This window comes from Monopterus albus, unplaced genomic scaffold, assembly GCF_001952655.1.
Source record: "Monopterus albus unplaced genomic scaffold, M_albus_1.0 scaffold66.1, whole genome shotgun sequence".
In the NCBI taxonomy this organism is placed as follows: Eukaryota; Metazoa; Chordata; class Actinopteri; order Synbranchiformes; family Synbranchidae; genus Monopterus; species Monopterus albus.
The window spans coordinates 448,019-467,263 of NW_018127946.1; the positions used below are offsets into that span (position 1 = coordinate 448,019).

At 41.9% G+C, this 19,245-nt stretch overlaps 1 protein-coding gene across 1 annotated transcript in view; it reads right to left on the reverse strand.

The window, feature by feature from the left end:
- zswim5 (zinc finger, SWIM-type containing 5) overlaps positions 1 to 19,245 on the reverse strand; it is a 78,366-nt gene that overhangs the window by 58,599 nt on the left and 522 nt on the right. The window contains exon 1 of the mRNA XM_020604506.1: positions 19,141 to 19,245. This exon is cut by the window's right edge and continues 522 nt beyond it. Within this exon, the coding sequence (XP_020460162.1) occupies positions 19,141 to 19,245 (105 nt within the window). The remainder of the gene's footprint in view (positions 1 to 19,140) is intronic.

Below are 19,245 nucleotides of genomic sequence, written 5' to 3' on the forward strand. Positions count from 1 at the left end.
GGAACGCGATGTCTCCCCTCGCCCTGGCCTCCCTTAACTTCGGCATCAACTACCTTCTTCTCTTCCTCACAGACTCGGTGTAATCTTCATTTATATAAATGTTAGATCCTTTAAGCTTCTTTGCTTGTTGCAATATGTGTGCCTTATCTTTCTCTTTCATCAACTTTACCATCACCGCCCTCGGACCACGATCAGAAGGTTTCCCGACTCTGTGAGCCCGCTCCATCTCAATTTCCTGATGAATTTGCAGATTATTCTTCAGAATCTCCTTCACTTTACATTCCGCTTCCGTCCAGCTTTCTCCAGCTGTCTCCTTGATTCCCTCAAAGATCAAGTTTTTTCGCTTGGACTGTACTTCCAAATACTCCATTTTATGTTATAGTTATTAAACAAGTTTTGTAGACGTCATCCCTCGTTTCCTTGGTTTGTGTTTTCTGTTCACCCATGGCAGCTTTAATCACATCCACCTCTCGCTGGGTAAACTGCAAACTCGTTTTTATCTCCTGTATATCTGTGGTCATGTCGTCGACTATCTTATTGTTTGTCTCCATAATTAGTTGCATGAAACTTTTGAAGTTTTCCTGCTGTTGGTTCATCAGCGCGATGTACATCTGTTTCTGCTGATCCACAATGTCTGTTATTTGCGCCGCTCTGTGATACACTTCTTCTGCCTCCATATCCTCAGTCGCTTCTGATTTATTAGCTCTTTTCCCTCTTGAAGGCATTTTAATAGTTACAGAATTTGTTCAAAGACTTGAAAGTGTAGAAGATGTGAAAAACCGTAGAACAGACAAGAGGAGCAGTAAAGACGTCTGCTCTCGCTTGCAACCCGGGAAACTTATGTTTACAAGTTTTAGCTAACCAATCAGATGGAAGGACAGTTGAACCATCTACCAATCAGCAGTGTCTACTGGGATCCAGAGAAGTCTCCAGAAAAGAGGAAGAGGACCAACTTGAAAAATATGAAAGTGCTTTTTGGTGTTAGGAGCAGATGAGATAAGATATCATTTAATTGCTTCTTTTATGAGCACAGCTTTAATCCTATTGTTACAGCAGTGGTGTTTCATCCGACTGATAACTCAACACTTTGAAGACTGACACAGCCGATATACACACACACACACACACACACACACACACACACACACACACACACACATTTCCTTTCTGCAACCATGGCAAAAAAAAGTGCTTAGCATGCCACATGTTCCCTTTTTTAAGGCAAAATTTAACTAGGTGAAATTTTGACTTGACAAACAACAACAAAAAAAAGAATAGACAGTTTGTGCTCTGTGTGTATGTTAGAAAGGGACAGAGAAAGAAAGAAAGGGAAAGACAAAAGGGAAGAGAATTTTTAATGGGATGAATCGTTTCTTGCAATCAACAGTATTTCCATTAAAATTGAGAAAGAAAGTAAAAGTAGGGGGGCAGCACCGTTGCCTCACAGCGAGAAGGTTCCGGGTTCGGGCCCCCACCCTCTGTGTGGAGTTTGCATGTTCTCCCCATGCTTGCATGTGTTCTCTCCGGGTACTCCGGCTTCCTCCCACAGTCCAAAGACATGCAGCTTAGGTTGATTGGTATCTCTAAAATTGCCCATAGGAGTGTATGTGTGGTTGTTTGTCTATGTGTTAGCCCTGCGAAAGATTGGCAACCTGTCCAGGGTGTACCCCGCCTTCGCCCGATTGCCGGCCAGGCTTGGCTCCAGCCCCCGACCCTGTTCAAGGATTAAGCAGTAGAAAATGAATGAAAGTAAAAGTAACTCAAAATCAGGAAACCCAAAGAAAAACAACCAATTTCACACCATAATAACAACAACAACAAATGATAATGCACTTAATCATTGGTTTCTTCAAAAATAGTGACTCTGTACTTGTGTGCATGTTTTTCAGGGCCTTGAAGCCTCTTCAGACATAATACACACGCAGGACAAAGCGAGACCTCCATGAACCTCAACACACACAAAGACACACACACACACACACACACATAGCACAACAATGGTCCTCTGAAGTATGGCAGTGGAGAAAGCACCTAATCCTGTTACATGATGGCGGCTACTGGAAACCCTGTGCTGGCATATGGACAGACACACACACACACACACACCCTGAAGCAGGCAGCAAAGTAACAAGAAATAATTCATAGCCGTAAAGTGGACATTTAGTAACCTATTACGTGCTTTCAGTGATGGACAGTTTACTAGCCTCATCTGAACTGACAGTTTAAGTGGTTTGGGTTCAAACGCCTTGAGGCCATCTTACATAGTGGCTAATGTTTCAAGCAGCTGCATTAGCAAGAGGGGCTTTAACCCATGATCCATTTGTTCATTATGTTATCTGCAGAAATGTACTTACAGCTATGCACAGCTGTGATGCTGTTTGTCTGCTAATGTGTGTGTGCTGGTCTGCTCAGTGGATAGTAGGACTGGACTAATGCATCGTTTACTTGAACAGATCATCTCTGCTGCCAAAAACTAATTAAAAGTATCAAGTTACATTACTTTGAAGTAATTAAAATAGTTACATTACTTATTACATTTTTACAGAGGCTAACTAGTAATCTGTAAACTATTACATTTCAGAAGTAACCTTCTCAACACTGCCTGCAAGGTCCGCTGCTTTTCTAGTTTTATAGATAACTAAAATAAAAAAAAAAAAAAAAAAAAAAATCCACAAACTCCCCAATCACCCAAAAAAAAAAAAAAAAAAAAAACCCTTCCACTTTCTCTCCTCCATCTTTGTTTGGGTCAAAATAGGGTAGAGGAGTCTAGCTGGGGTGAGGTGGATGTGTGAAACCAGAAAGGGCAGGAAAAGGACATGGAGTATATGTGTCCCAGTGTGTAAGAGGGTGAGAGGTCTCAACCAGACTGATCCTTGTGGATGTTGATCACATTAATCATGTACTGGAGCATGGAGTGGAGCGGCATGTGTCTGTGTGTGTGTGTGTGCGCGCGCGCGTGTGCGTGTGCGTGTTGCCGTACTTGACTGCCCCTAATCAATTCAATTTCATTTCTCCCTCTGCTCCCTTCTTTTCTCAGGGTTTCCCCATCCCCCACCATAGAGTCTCTCTCCCCCCTCTCTCTACCCATGTGTGTGATGGACTGCTGAGAGACTAATGAGGTCCCTCCCTCCCTTTTGGCTTTTTTTGTGACTGTGGAGTGTGTGAAGGGGGAAGGGAGTGCCCGAGGTGACGGGTTGGTTATGTACTCCTTACATTTACCTTTCACCACTCCTCATCCCCACTCTTACATTGCTCACACCTTCTCTCCCTCCCCCCTTTTCCCTCCATTTCCCTCTTCCTACACACCCTTTTCTCTGTCTCTTCTAACTCCTTCCCTTTCCCCAGCCTTCATCTCTTTTCTCACCCATCCCTTCACTACCCTGGCTCTTTTTCATCCTTGCCTCCTGTCCTCCTCCTCCACCCTCTGCAGTCATCTTACCATTTATTTGTTGGTGAGACTGTGGCCTAATGGGCCATAGCAGACCTTCAACTAAAGAAACCCACACAAAGAGCTGCTATTAGGCAGGGAGAGAGAGAAGAGGGCAGGAGGCAAGTAGAGAAATAGAGGAAAAGATTAGATAAACAGCAGTGATTCATATGAACTCTATGTACAATTAACAACTGCTGAGAAGGCATCCTCCACTCGCCATCTTCATTTGACCATATATCTGTCCTACCAGTTAACAACCTGGCATGTTTATGCATGGAGACCATCAAAAGAGCAGCATGAGCAAACAGACAGGCAAGTCACAGTGAGAGAAGGGCTGAAGAGATATACAAAGTATAAATAAAATCTCCTCAGAACTGTGAAAATGGAGGTCATTCCTGGGAAAGTTTGAAACTTTATCTGTAAGTTTTAGTTGAAGACCGATTCTAAATTTGTTGCAACACCTACAAGTGCGAGTTAAAACTCTGCCATAGGAAAAGGACCATCCAGACTGTTATGAGGGCAAAGTTCAAAAGTCAGCATCTGTGATGGTATGGGGGTGTGTTAGTGCCCATGGGTAACTTGCACATCTGTGAAGGCACCATTTAATGCTGAAAAAGTACATACAGGTTTTGGAGCAAAATATGCTGCCATCCAAGGGATGTCTGCTTATTTCAGCAAGACAGTGCCAAGCCACATTCTGCATGTGTCACAACAGCGTGGCTTCGAAGTAAAGGAGTGTGGTTACTAGACTGACCTGCCTGCAGTCCAGACACGTCTCCCATTGAAACTGTGTGGCGCATTATGAAGCGCAAAATACGACAACGCAGATCCTGGACTGTTGAGCAACTGAAGTCGTACATCAAGCAAGAATGGGAAAGAATTCCACCTACAGAGCTTCAACATTTAGTGTCCTCAGTTCTCAAACACTTATTAAATGTGGTTAGAAGGAAAGGTGATGTAACACAGTGGTAAAAACACCCCTGTCCCAGCTCTTTTGGAATGTGTTGCAGGCAAATTCAAAATGAGTGGATATTTGCAAAAACCAATAAAGTTTATCAGTTTGAACATGAGATATCTTGTCTCTGTGATGTATTCAATAAAATATGGGTCAAAAAGGATTTGCAAGTCATTGTATTCTGTTTTTATTTACACTTTACACAATGTCCCAACTTCATTGGAATTGGGGTTTGTAATATAGATGTTCAGAAATCTAGACTTCAGAATCGGTCTTCAACTAAAACTTACAGATAAAGTTTCAAACTTTCCCAGGAATGACCTCCATTTTCACAGTACTGAGGAGATTTTATTTATACTTTGTATATCTCTTCAGCCTTTCTCTCACTGTGACTCACCTGTCTGTTTGCTCATGCTGCTCTTTTGATGGAATTTCACCTCAAAAGTGACTGTGAGGGATTCACTGATATACACACTGAAGTGCAATTCACCAGTTGCACAAAGTGACACAGTATTCTACTTCCATCTTCTTCAATGTTCAGTTGTATACTTCTGTTCCTGAGACACAAGCAAAAAGAAACAAAGTTTGTAAAATGGCTGATGTTCAGTTTTACCTCCAATTAAGACTGCCATCAGCAATGTACATCAGTTGGTACAAGCTGCAAGCTTAGCCCTGAGGAGCAAAAGGGAAAAAGGCTTCAAGATCTATATATCTAGTTAGGTTAGACTTCAGTTTGTTTTTAAATTAGATTCCTCAAATGATACATTATTCAAACTTGCACATAACACACTTACGACAGGAAGGTGTAATGCTATTCCACAAGCCTTATAAACCGACCTGAGCCGGTGTAAAAATGCATGTCCTCATCCAACCCTGCCAAGTGTTGCATTCAGAAACAATTTTGCTACTGTAGCACTTCCAGCAGGTGTTGGAGCTCCATAATATTCCACTGCAAGGCTTCATTCTCATTGGCCATGTCATCTGCCATCAATGCAGTCACAAGAGTCACACAATAATCATGATCAGGTGCCATTGTGTCTATCTCGAGGTTAAAGTCTGCAGTCAAGCCCGGGACAGGGCTCTGAAGTTGTCCCTATGGATCTTGATTAGCAATAGAATCTTTACTGCAGTATTAATGGGAAACAAGTGAAAACCTTTTTCCTCGCTTATAGCGCAACAAATTGCTACAAAGGAGCACACAACTATGCAGTGCTGACTTTCTCACCTGTTGGAAGCATGATCACCTTTCTTTAATCTGGAATCCACTAATCCTTTCTTGTTCACTAGCTAGTGCTTCATGTCGATGTAAACAAACTCAAACTGGAAGTACTTATCAGCACAGTCATATCCTGGAAGCTGATAGATGCCATCTTGTGCATAGAGGAAATCGAATAATGATGCTTTCACTTACTGAGCTAAACTGAATTTGAATAGGTATTTTAAAACCAGGAATACTCTGATTTTATTATAAATACAGCCAAACTTAACCAAGAGCCATGTCAAACAATTTCTAAAAGGTCTTGACATTTGTGATGTTTTAATATTTGCTTAATTTCAGTTTTATTAAAATGTTGGCAGCTGTATGTAAACATAGTTATAGGCTAGTGATATAGTGAATCTGAGAAATGGGAGTGGTTGAGGTATTTTTACAACCTTTGGGGTGGTAAAGCGTGGTGGACGTTTCACATTCACATAGCGAACCACCAAAAATAATTCAACCACACAGGAAGCCCTGGCCCCATCTGCTAATGCACACTGGTAGTCTGAATCACTACAAGAGGAGACTTGGCCTCTAAGTTATAAAATTATTTGTAGTTTTAGCACAAAGTGCTTCATTTTAAACCTTATCCGCATGTTTGGGGAGAGGGCATTATGGAAGAAAATAGTGCAATGAAAAGCGCAAGATGAAGAGAAGCACAAATCTTCAATATCAGAAGAGATCCAATCACTTGATGAGGTCAGTACTAATGAATTACATGTTAACTATTAAATAATGCAGGCAGAACGTTTTCATCTGAAAGATGAAGGGAAGGAGCACATCTGTAGGCCATGACAATGTTCAGCTGCACACATGCAAAAAGGAAAATAAAAATACATACAGTACAGTTGTTGATTCCCATTTCCTGAGATCAAACTCTACTAAATGTATGGAAATAGTTTCTAATCCAACCCTAATGGATGTCCCACTCACAGTGAACTCCTATGGGCCCTTGTCTGTTTGGTTTGTTGGCAGTAATAGGACTGTTGTTGTGAAGGTCTTTGATTGCTGCTGAGACTGAAAAAAGCATATAGGACACAAGCACTTGCAATACACAACCATTTGTGTATTCAAAAGGAGCAATGACTATCTGTGTCTGATATCTATGATCTACGACTCCCCATTTCAAGTGGAGATGGGTACCACAATAAAGCACCACATTCATTGCATTCAAAGGAAAGATTGAAAGTATCAGCACAGAGATCAAGGAATGGCCAGGACTGGAGAACACAAAGCAGGGCATTATGGGAACAGAAAAGGAATTTAAATGAAAGGGAGTGGAGTGCTGTGTTCAGGATGCTACACAAAAAAACATAATCACATTACTTTAACATTCTTTATAGTGGCTGCTCTCCATTTGTTTCTATACATAGCACTGTCTTTTGTATTCATGTTGTGTACATTTGTAATGTATACAACGCCACAGGATTCACTGTGCAGTAACCCCAAGTGCCCACGGTAGATGATGCTGTGCAGTGTAAAAGGTCAAATCTAAACTAATTGGCTCTGAGATTCCCTGATCTTTCTAATGTTATGGTTTAGTCTCTGGGTGTTTTCCAATATATATGTACTTCTCTGTGCTTGTGTTCTTGCTGACTTGTAAAACATCATCAGTCACAGCCCAAGTACTGTTCCAGTTCAAAGTCTGCATCCAGCCAAGTACACAACAAAAAAATCAGAAGCGTTCTTGCTATGCCCATTTTATCAAGGATGCTTTAGGAGCTGACTTGTGTGGACTTGGAGCAGCCAAGTATCCCAGAATGCACTGTGTGCCAGCTATCTGGGTTTTAGCCAGGCTTAAACCCATTTTAAGTTTTGTTCTAGAACAGTTATGCCACTTTATAAAGTTTTGATATTTTTTCCAGGCACCAATATAATTGATTAAATTGGTCAGTGTTTAGCATTTTGGAATGTTTTTGCTAGTTTGAAATATTTTTACAAAAATGTGTGTTTTATGGAACTTGTATACATCCATGGTGTTCCCAGTCAGAAATGACCGGTCATTCAAAATGAATAGGTAAGACTACAATGTGTATAAAACAGAGTTCAAGAATACATCTACACTCCTTTCCCACACCTCAACACATAGGTGTCTTTGATCAAAGACACACATATGCGCGTGTGCACGCACGCACACACCTCTCATGCCCTTTTTTGGCTTCCATGGCAACCCCCACGGGAACCTAATGGCCATATAATTTTTACCGGCCAGGAACCACACCTGTTGAAAAACAAAACTTGCAGCATTGTTCTAATCATACAACTTTCTGGCAGCTGCAGTATATAAAGCTTTTTGAGGCCTTGCTCACAGTTCAGTCTGTGGCAGCACGATGGCCAAGAGACATACTGCATGTGAAGCTGTGGACCTCATATTTCACCATGACATTGATCAGGAGGAGAGAAGCCAGGTTGACAGTGAAAAGGCTTTAGAGGAGGAAGTGTCAGAGGTTGAGGATGACACAGAGTACAACCCAGAGGAGGAAGACTGACACTGACGAGGAAGAACACCCAGCTGAAGTGGATGTCATCCCCACCTGAGAGAAGAGGTCAGCTTCCAAGTGAAAATGTCATCAGTATTGGTAATACTGTATTTACTTGGTATCAGATAAATACCAAATTTTGCGGTATCGCACACCCCTACTGTACAACTGTAGAACCAAGTGAGGCAGAACAAGGGTGATTTTCCGTGCTTGTCCAGCCACTGAGAGGCATAATTGAGTAAATGCAATGCAATTAATCAAAGCTGTCTGTGTCGCCACGACATGGTTACATTTCTGGAGACGTGCACGTCAGTCTACAGCGTAGGCTACAGCGTGTACAAGGCTATAAGTATTACTTATATAGTACCTAATGTGTAGATTCAACACAAAACCATAAATCAAGCTTAATGAGGTGTGAGTCAAACATCTTATATCAAAAATGTATTTAAACATTGAGACCTCCTCCAAAATTGCCTGCAGAAAAACAGAGAAACGAGGACAGAGTTCTGTTTGAATGAATTCTATCCAACCATCAAATAATCAATAGCAACAAGGAGATGAATAAAGTAATCCTACTTTTTTACAAAGTTTTTTTTTTTTTTTTTTTTTTTTTTTTTAAGGGGGGAGGGAGAAAAAGCGGGGACACAGAATTTTTGACATTTTTGCAGATTTATTAAAAAAGAAAAACTGAAATATCACATGGTCATAAGTATTCAGACCCTTTGCTGTGACACTCATATATTTAACTTAGGTGCTGTCCATTTCTTCTGATCATCCCTGAGATGGTTCTACACCTTCATTTGAGTCCAGCTGTGTTTGATTGGATGTGATTAGGAAAGCCACACACCTGTCTATATAAGACCCTTCAGCTCACAGTGCATGTCAGAGCAAATGAGAATCATGAGGTCAAAGGAACTGCCTGAAGAGCTCAGAGACAGAATTGTGGCAAGGCACAGATCTGGCCAAGGTTACAAAAACATTTCTGCTGCACTTAAGGTTCCTAAGAGCACAGTGGCCTCCATAATCCTTCAATGGAAGACGTTTGGGACGACCAGAACCCTTCCTAGAGCTGGCCGTCCGGCCAAACTGAGCTATCGGGGGAGAAGAGCCTTGGTGAGAGAGGTACAGAAGAACCCAAAGATGACTGTGGCTGAGCTCCAGAGATGCAGTCGGGAGATGGGAGAAAGTTGTAGAAAGTCAACCATCACTGCAGCCCTCCACCAGTCGGGGCTTTATGGCAGAGTGGCCTGACGGAAGCCTCTCCTCAGGGCAAGACACATGAAAGTCCGCATGGAGTTTGCTAAAAAACACTTTAAGGACTCCAGGATGTTGAGAAATAAGATTCTCTGGTCTGATGAGACCAAGATAGAACTTTTTGGCCTTAATTCTAAGCGTTATGTGTGGAGAAAACCATGCACTGCTCATCACCTGTCCAATACAGTCCCAACAGTGAAGCATGGTGGTGGCAGCATCATGCTATGGGGGTGCTGCAGGGACAGGACGACTGGTTGCAATCGAGGGAAGGGTGAATGCGGCCAAGTACAGGGATATCTTGGACGAAAACCTTCTCCAGAGTGCTCAGGACATGACTGGGCCGAAGGTTCACCTTCCAACAAGACAATGGCCCTAAGCACACAGCTAAAATAACGGAGTGGCTTCCCAACAACTCCGTGACTGTTCTTGAATGGCCCAGCCAGAGCCCTGGCTTAAACCCAATTTAGCATCTCTGGAGAGACCTGAAAATGTCAACCAATGTTTACCATCCAACCTGACAGAACTGGAGAGGATCTGCAAGGAGGAATGGCAGAGTATCCCCAAATGCAGGTGTGAAAAACTTGTTGCATCATTCCTAAAAAGACTCATGGCTGTATTAGCTCAAAGGGGTGCTTCTACTAAATACTGAGCAAAGGGTCTGAATACTTATGACCATGTGATATTTCAGTTTTTCTTTTTTAATAAATCTGCAAAAATGTCAAAAATTCTGTGTTTTTCTGTCAATATGGGGTGCTGTGTGTACATTAATGAGGAAAAAAATGAACTTAAATGATTTTAGCATATGGCTGCAATATAACAAAGAGTGAAAAATTTAAGGGGGTCTGAATACTTTCCGTACCCACTGTATGTTTGGCCATCAATAAAATGAAGACAGGTTTTGTGTTTATGGGATAAAATCCACTGGCTCTGTTCTTCTATCTTATCTAGGGAAGGGACTTGCTTGATAAATGCCTCCTAAGTACAGCTGTCTACATATAGATTTACCCCCCCCAAGAGATTTACTTTTATGGAAATGTGTCACTTGATATCATGTGGGAAGAACTGTGGGATTATATTACATAAAGAAGAAGTATAGAGGATATAGTATTTCTTACCATCATTGAACTCTGGTGTATATGAGGCCAACAGTGTGATCATAACACAGAGGTTGATGTGGGTCTATTTTGCATTTCAATTATCTCCTTCCTCTCCACATCTTACCATTTCTGTCCTTTCTCCCCAACATTTGTTAGGCAGTTACAACCAAACAAGCACATAATAGTCTAGTCTGCAAACCTCAGCCTTCTCTTTCAACTCCAGCCTCCCTCTGAGACATGGACAGTGGCCAAATGTGTACAACAACCATGGTTACCACACACATAAAGCCAATAAAAGACAGGTGTGGAACAGTGCAATAACTAAATACAGCAGGCTGTCAGCTTCAAAAGCTAAAAGGACAAGGCCACCATTGATCTTGGCTGATAACTGTACACTCACCACCCAAAGCAGAAGTACTAAAGGTGCAGGAAAACATATGAACCAACACACAGGATAGGGAAGTATGAAAACAGGATACAGGTAGTAAAAATGTGTTTGCGCTGTTTTTTTTTTCTTTTATCTCACAAGCTTCATACACACATGCTGTACTATTGCACAGCTATAAGAAAAGATGCTGCTGTTGGGGGGGCAGAACTGAACAAGCAGTACGAAAGGCAAAGAACGTAGTTTTTGCTTGACACCGCAAATGCGGTTTGGAAATGGCACAGCTGGAGATTACCGCAAAAATGTGGCTGAAACACTTGAGGCCAGGTTAAACAGAAAGGACATGAGGAAAAGTCACAGACAAAAAACAATGCTGGAAATAAAACCATTCTTAAAAACTGAGGGTTGGGAGGTTAATTGAAGAATTAGTGCAAGTTATTAATTTGATTGATTTTCTGCACTTTGTAATGGTTTCTACTTTAACACATTGCCAATAATATCTATATTGAGTACAGGAAATCATCTCCATTATGTCTTTTGAAGTGTCCATCTCAAAGGAGACATCTTTTGTAAAGGATGTGATGTTATGTACCTGGAATATTTACCCCAGGAGCATCACAAGCCTCTGTAAATAGGGGATTACAGACTTACAGCCAAGGTATGAAACAACCTACCTACAGGTCAACTGTTTTAGATGCTACTCGCCATTCTAGTAAGCATTTCATTTGAAGCCTAATGAGGCTATTAAGCTTATTTCATGTCATCACATTATTACAGGTGTGCCCACAAACGCTGACATAATTGCTACTGGCATGTGCCTCTCGAAATCTGAAACACTGCAGCCTTTGCTGACTGACTGAAGCCCCAAGCTAATCACTTTCTCTTCCATTTGTTTCGAAAACACACTGACAACTAGCCGTCATATTTTTAGAGACTCGTATAAAGACGTGAGAAGGAAGAGAGAAAAAGACAGCACACATTCTGTACACTGCTGGCATCACTACACAGCCACTGTTCAAGTTTTATTCATTACAAATAAATAACTTTAGTAGAAAAACATTCATGAATCAAGATTATGTTAGATCTGCAATTTGATTTTACTGATATCTTGAGTACAACTGCTAGAAAACTGACCTCTGTTCTTATGTGCTTTCTCGTCATGTGTGAACAGCATGGACGGTGTGGCGCTCCAAACATATCAGAAGTAGGTATTACAAAAATCCAAGGAAGATCAGAGCATCGGACGCTTTGTTTTACTGACAAGTGTAGAGCACTTGGCACCAGGCCTGAGACAAAACAAGCCAATGGGTTAGTGCTGTCCTTTTCCTCTTCCACCAAGGTTTTTGTCTCTTGGATGTAACACGCAGATGGTCATCCCTCTTTCTGGAGGAGGGAACGCTCAAACAACAAACTGATTAATGATTTTATATAATTAGCCCGCATGCGCTCTCTCACGTGCACACAGGTGCCTCAGCCTTTGATGAATACAGCAGCAACAGAGCATCGTCCTAATGGCCTCATCTTTCACGAGTCTCTCCAAGATCTAATAAGAGTGCGGGGACAATTTGTTTTACCGGTTTTCTCTTTTCGAGTGTGGTGGGCATGGAATTAATTAACCTGATTAAATATTGTCTGTCAGTGCTGAGGAAGGGTTGAAAACACACTGAGCATTTATGAAAGCCTATATGTGTTAAGTGGTGAAAGTTGAGGCTCAGAAGCTGCAGTGAAGATAAATACTTGCACAAGAATAAATGCACTTCTTGGTACTCACTCTGGCTCGGGGTTTCCTTTGGCTTCGCACGTCACAGAGAAGCTCTCATCAAAAGGGAAAGCGATGAGAGAGCTGGGTGACTGAGCTGTGATAGTGGGCAGCTGCTCAACTGGACAGCAAACAAGCATGAAAAAGTCAGAGACACAACACAGGGTACAGATCTCCATTCAAAAATACCTCATATTTAACAAGATACTAAGGCAGTGGTTCCCAACTGGGGTGTAAGGTATACCCTGGCAAGGTGTGTGTGTGTGTGTGGGGGGGGGGCATTTTAAATTAGTGCTCAATAACCACTGCAGTGAAGGATAAAGCACTTACAAGCTGAAAAATGTACCATTTGTTTATATGAAAGCGATGGTGCATGTTTAAATAACAGCTTTTTCATAAAGCACTTTACTATACAAAGGGCTTTAAAATAATTCATTTAAATAATGAGACAAATGTTCTTACCTGATACATTGTAAAAACAGTATTGACATATCATTTTATGAAGCTGTTAGCAAACACTACACATCCAGAAGACACTAAAAAAACTCATTTTCAAGTTTTTTTTCAAGCCACCTGACAAATTTACACAATTTTCATACTCATTTTTTACATTTTCCCAACATCTAGGGGAAATGTCTGGGATTTTAGCTGCTAAATGACCCATTTTGTGCACCAGCTGGCTGCTAACTTTATCTGTGTAGTGTTTGGTGGTGAGTGGGTGGCATACAGTGGGTTTTATCAGAACATTTTAGCTGAGGCTGGAAGCAGGGCTGATGAGAGTGGTGAGGGGGGAACCAAAACAAGTTGTGAACCAAGTTGTGGACACAAGAGCAAAAGCCAGTCTGAATAACTTCAAGACCACAACCTCACAAAACAGGATCAAAGAAATGTATGGAAAGTAGAGTATCTCACAGCATTAATGAGAGCACATGCAAATGATATACAGTAAATATAAACAGAGAGAAACTGAGACAATGAGGATTGTTTTGTTTCCAGCCAACAGACTAAACTGTGGTAAAGGGCAAAAACCCTGTGCAAAAACCTATACACCGTCAGCTAACTCGTGCAGGGGTGTGACCTCTGAAGTTACTCATGGTTACCCAGAAGAACATAAGCCACCAGTGTGGAAATACCACAGAGGCGTACGCCCATAGCGTCCTCGTCAACTGCCTGACCTCATTCTCACTCAACAGTGATGGCTTTTTCCAGCTTCCCCCTGTCATCCTGTCAAAACCGCTAACATTTCCTCAAGCACCAGCTGCCTTGGGCATGACAAGTAAAGAGAAAAACAAACTTTTAGATGTGGCTTTGACCGGCTAACAGCCCTCTACCATGTGGGAGCCGGCAGAGAGAATGTGATTAAAGTGCAAGTCTTCTTTTACTGATGTAAGGTACAGAAAGAGGGGGAGATGATGTGTGAGGAACATAAAAGAGCATGGAAGACAGAAAACAGACACTGACATTCACATACTGTAGGGTGATGACCAAGTGAAAAATCAGATGAAGAAATTTTAAAAAAGGACAAAAGGTAAAGGTAAAGATGAGACTGTGACAGAGAAAAGAAACAAAAGATGAAAACTGAGCAGTGTCAGTGGACTCGGTCCTGAGAGTCGAGTCAGAGATGGGAGATGAGGCAAGCGAGGATGAGCTCACCACCTCCTTCCGTCTTTTATCGCAAGGCTCTTGAGCAACTGAAGAGCATATTTACACCAGAGGCTGCGAACTTTCCCACAACAAGGAACCCTGCGGCCATTCTGACATGAAAGCGTGTCTGAGGAAATACTGGCAAAACCAACCACCACCATCTCTCTCCAGACACAGAATCAAAGCTGCAAACTGAAAAACCATACATGAACTTACAACAGGTAAATACAGCAACAGCCAACAGTAACTCCACAGGAAGTGCATACTTTAAAACATCACTATGGTAGTGCAAAAAGTGCTGCTCCCTTACACACTTTATTGAGGAGTTTACCAGCTTAGCATTTCTTGAGCTGTTGATCTGTTTCTGCACTCTTCATAATGAACAGTTTGTGGCAGACAGCATGGAGTCATGGTTTTCCCTACCATAGAAGAGGTTTTTTTGTGGGGCAGCCAAACGAATGTAGAAGGGTGACATATCAGAATGAATATAAAAACACTGGTGAGTTATATGCACTGAAAAAAAAAACAGGTGTGACTTGATCTCAAAATTAAATGTGAGCCAACAACAGGAACGAGCCATCAATCAACAATAAGTGTTTGGACAAACATTTGCGTGACTGGCAGAATCACCAAGCTAATCAAGCAGCTGACTGGATATTCCTCCGTCCTGTCAGCTCAGGACAGTTAGCCTCCACAAAGAACACATGAAGTAGGCCCTAACTTTTTTGGGGAGCAAGCCTTGTGAATTGTAACAAAGGTCGCAGAATTAGCCTGTTTTACAAGTTAAAAAAATGCTAACATAGCTAACATGTACTGAATTAGCTAAATGATGTTAGCCAAGGCAGCTATTTGATTGATGTTACATAAATAATATGCTATAAATATAAGACACAATTTCCCTAAGCCATCTGAAAACCTAGGGAAAGCCCTGCATATGGAGTGCTAAAATTATTCATTTCACACAAAATCTTTTGTTTTTAATCAAGCCAAAATGCCATAGCTTCACTGCTCCCAGCCTTCATTTCATATAATTGTAACTTTAATAACTTATCACTTATCTACATTTTATATTGATTGAAACTGGTGAAAAGATCATTTTTATAGCTTAATTTGAGAAACAAACAGGTTTTTCTTCATTTAACAAAAGATGCATTTCTTAAAGGTTACATATTTTCTAAACACAAACATACGAGAGCTTTGCCTAAATACCGGTGTCTACATTTAGACATTTCAGCAACACACACAGCTCTTCCACCCACTGACTGTCCCATACAGTTAAATCCTGCTCAGTTTGCTGTCTTGTTTTGTCAGAGTCACCATTGTTTCAGAAGGTGTCAGCAACTCATTACAGCTTTATGTAACATCACTGAGACAGGGACATGCACGCACACACACACACACACACACACATACGCAGATCCCTCCCACACCCCCTTTCTGCAAACAAGGGTTTTTCTACTGCTGGGTAACAAAGCATGACCCAATAATCCCAAAGCTTGACTCAAAGATACAGAACACCCCCGTCTTCCTCCCTCCTTGTATCCTTTCCTCCCGCTCTCTGAGGATTTTATAAGGCTCTGACGTGGAGGGCTTCTGGACATGTGTGTGTGGCGTGTAGGAGGAGGGGGAGTTTTACAAATACACTTAGCTTTGATTATTCTAATTATGACTTGGAGCAAGGAGTAGATTATTATGAACACATGGGCTAATGAGTTGTTGATGAGCTCATATCCCTTCAGTCCATGAGTATTACCATTAGAGGCCAATAGATAAAGGTCTTTACGTGTAATGTATGTGGGTGGAGGGCATCTGAAGGGCTTCCGGTCAACTCACTTTTTCATTTTCTGACACTAAACACAGATGTTTTCAATGGTAATTATTACCAAATCATACTGAAATCATTTCATTATTACTCGGTTTACTGGAAGTACCTTTACTGTTAGGCCAACAAAGATCAGCAGTGAAGCTGTAGTGAGACACCATGTCCAGTGTATATTCACATGAACTAGAAAAATGACAGTGTTTTTCCATTTTGAAAACAGCAGGCAACAGTTATCTCTTCTCACACTCTCCTAATCTGCTCTTTAACCATCTCTGACCCAGACATTGAATTTGTCAAGTACTGCAGAGGAGAAAAGCAGATCAGTGATCCCCCCAGCCCCCACCCTCAGTCCTTAGCACCAGATCCCATAAGTAATTACCTGAAAAAACAAGGGCAGATCTGGCTCTAGGCACCAGTTCAGGGAAACCAGAGTAAAAACAAGTCTAAAGATGAGCATGAAGCTCCTGGTTGACTGGTGGAAGCTGTGGCAAACAGCAAAAGTTATTTTACCACTTTATGACAGCCTAGAGTGTGTGCTCATCACTTCAGCGTTTTCAATGCTTGTTTTTCACTGAATCAAATATGAGGGGAATGACCCATGTTTGACATATCTATAACCCTTCAGGATGTAAATGGAAAACTGCTGTTTCAGCTCCCTATAGTCACAAACACAGACAAGAGCTGCATGATGACAGACAGGTGCAGACACACTGTCTTCACTATAACTCAATAAAATAAAAATATAAATCCAGCACAAAGCTGTATAAATGTAACTTGTAGCCCTCCCTAGTCGGTTAGCATGGGTATCACGGGGTTCAAGAATTTAATATCACTTTTCCAAACACTCCGAGATGCCATATTTTAAACCATGCATCATCAAACATGCGTGTATCAGCATGCAGCCCGGTCTTTTTCCTATTCATTCCCCAGCCAGTTCCTGTTACCAACTACAACTCACGTCCATCTCCCTTTCCTAAAAACAAGTATTACCACTATTTTAAAGGGGTGGTAATATTATGTTGAGTTAAATGAAAGCAATCTGTGTAGTTATTTACTGGCATGTAACACGATCCCTACTGAGTGCATTGTGTACGAGTGTGCTCAGTTGTCCAAACCTATCCAAATCCAGTTGTATTGTTATCGTGTCAAGTCATCCAATAAACACTCCACAGAAAACTGGTTCCCATGGTCCAAGAACAAGCCAAATCTTATCTAGCCATTTAGCCCATCTTGTGTTTTGTTGACAGAAAGACAAAACTGTGTGCGGTGCCTGCTATGACTGACCCTGGGGGAGACTGGAAATGATCCATCAGGGAGGCAGGGGAGACTGGAAGTGGATGCCTTTTTTAAAGACCATTTACATTTCAGCTGAAATGTATATCTGATGGGATACAACTTCTTTAAATCACAAATGATAAATATGGCAATGTTACAAGCTTTATACTCATCTTAAATGGAGATGAATCTCTACTCACACACTTGATTTCTTCTATGTGAGAGCACCGAGCTCATGTTGTAAAAGTTGACTTAACCTGCTTAAGCCCCCTTCACTCAAATTGTGGTTTGCATATGTTACAAATGTAAGGTCTTGAGGTGATCAACAAAGGCAGAACAAATCGAACTTGTATGCTCTTCTCAGCTTTCTCCTGCAGAGTCAGACTTGCAAAACTAATCAAGCCAGACTTCAACAAATCTCACTGAGAGCAAATTGCACTTTCATATTCATATTTAGTCTCAAATTTCATTTAGTTATGGGCTGGAATCAATGAGCATTTATGAGATGCAATTAGATACAGCAGTCACACAGAGAAACGCAGCAGCCACAGTGTGCAGCTTCCCCCCCCCCAGATACCTTAGAGCAACATGAAACCCCAGACAAGCTCCAGTGGCTCTCACACCATATGGTCTTAGAAAAACACTCCCGGTAACCGTAAAAGCCCCCTTTTTTGTCTCTCCGTCGCTTTGAATTCATCCGTTTCCCTGTGGTCTGAGCTCATTTCGTGGCTGTGTAGAGCCGGGGTATGAACCTAATGAGAATGTGAGTGGAGATGGAGCTTTGCGGAATGGCCCTTTGTTTAGAAACAGCCTCTCTGCAGCGCTGGAAATGCGAGACGCGTATCGATCATTTCAACTGGGAGCCTTTTGTGTTGCAAGCAACTCCGAGGTTGCGGACAAACGCGTTGATAAACTGTATTTAACGTTATACACACACTCATTAACCGTGTAACTTAGAAAAAACAACAACACAAACACTCCCGCTACGAATTGGTGGCGGCTGCGCTTTTTGTCCGGTTCGACCACCACAAGCAAATAAACAAAAAGCTGTGGGGGGATTTTTTTCGGATTAAGGGTGGATTAATCATAATAAAGGAGCCAATAACAGCCTTTGTTCCTAGCTTAAGCCACCCTCAACCAATGGTGTGCTAAGTAAAAACGACTTTTGCAACGAGGAATTCGCACAAACAAAAATAAAGCCCCGACGCTAAAACGCTGGGTCCTTTTGTATCCGCGTCTGTCAGCCGTCCTCCACCGCGCCTGCACTTCTGTCGGGGCCAGCTCCGGCCGTCGACGACGAGCCCCGGAGAAGGAGAAAAGTGCTGATAGTTGCCAAAACACGGCTTATCCTGTCTGAAAACCCCAACACACCACAAGTCGGGGCTTTACCACGAAGACAAAACAGGTTACAGACGCAGTAGCCAGTGTTAGAGCCACAGAGCAACGAAAACCCACAATAGGAAGCCCTTTAATTTTTAAACCCAGCTGGTCGTCTAAGCTAGCAACCAATCTTATGTTCGCTTCCCCTTCCACAGAGGGGCCGAGAAAAGCTCGAAATTTGACAACAAATGTTTCACTGCCTGCCTACTAAACTATGAACACGCACAGAAGCGTGTGTAGTTTCAAATACACGGAAAACAGACGCTTCGCATACTTTCCACGACAGCAGAGGAAACTTCCATCAATCACCCCAGTATAGATCCAGCAGCAGTGAGACTCCATTCACGGTGCTGGTACCAACAAAAAGCTTTGCCTCGGTCATAGTGAAATATTCCACTTACCGACTTGTAAAACGTTTTCCACACAGCCGGTCTCTAGCAGCCTAATACCGCGGCGGAAAGGCAGCCCGTCACCCGTTCCCGTTGCTCCTGCTGGCCCCACGGTAG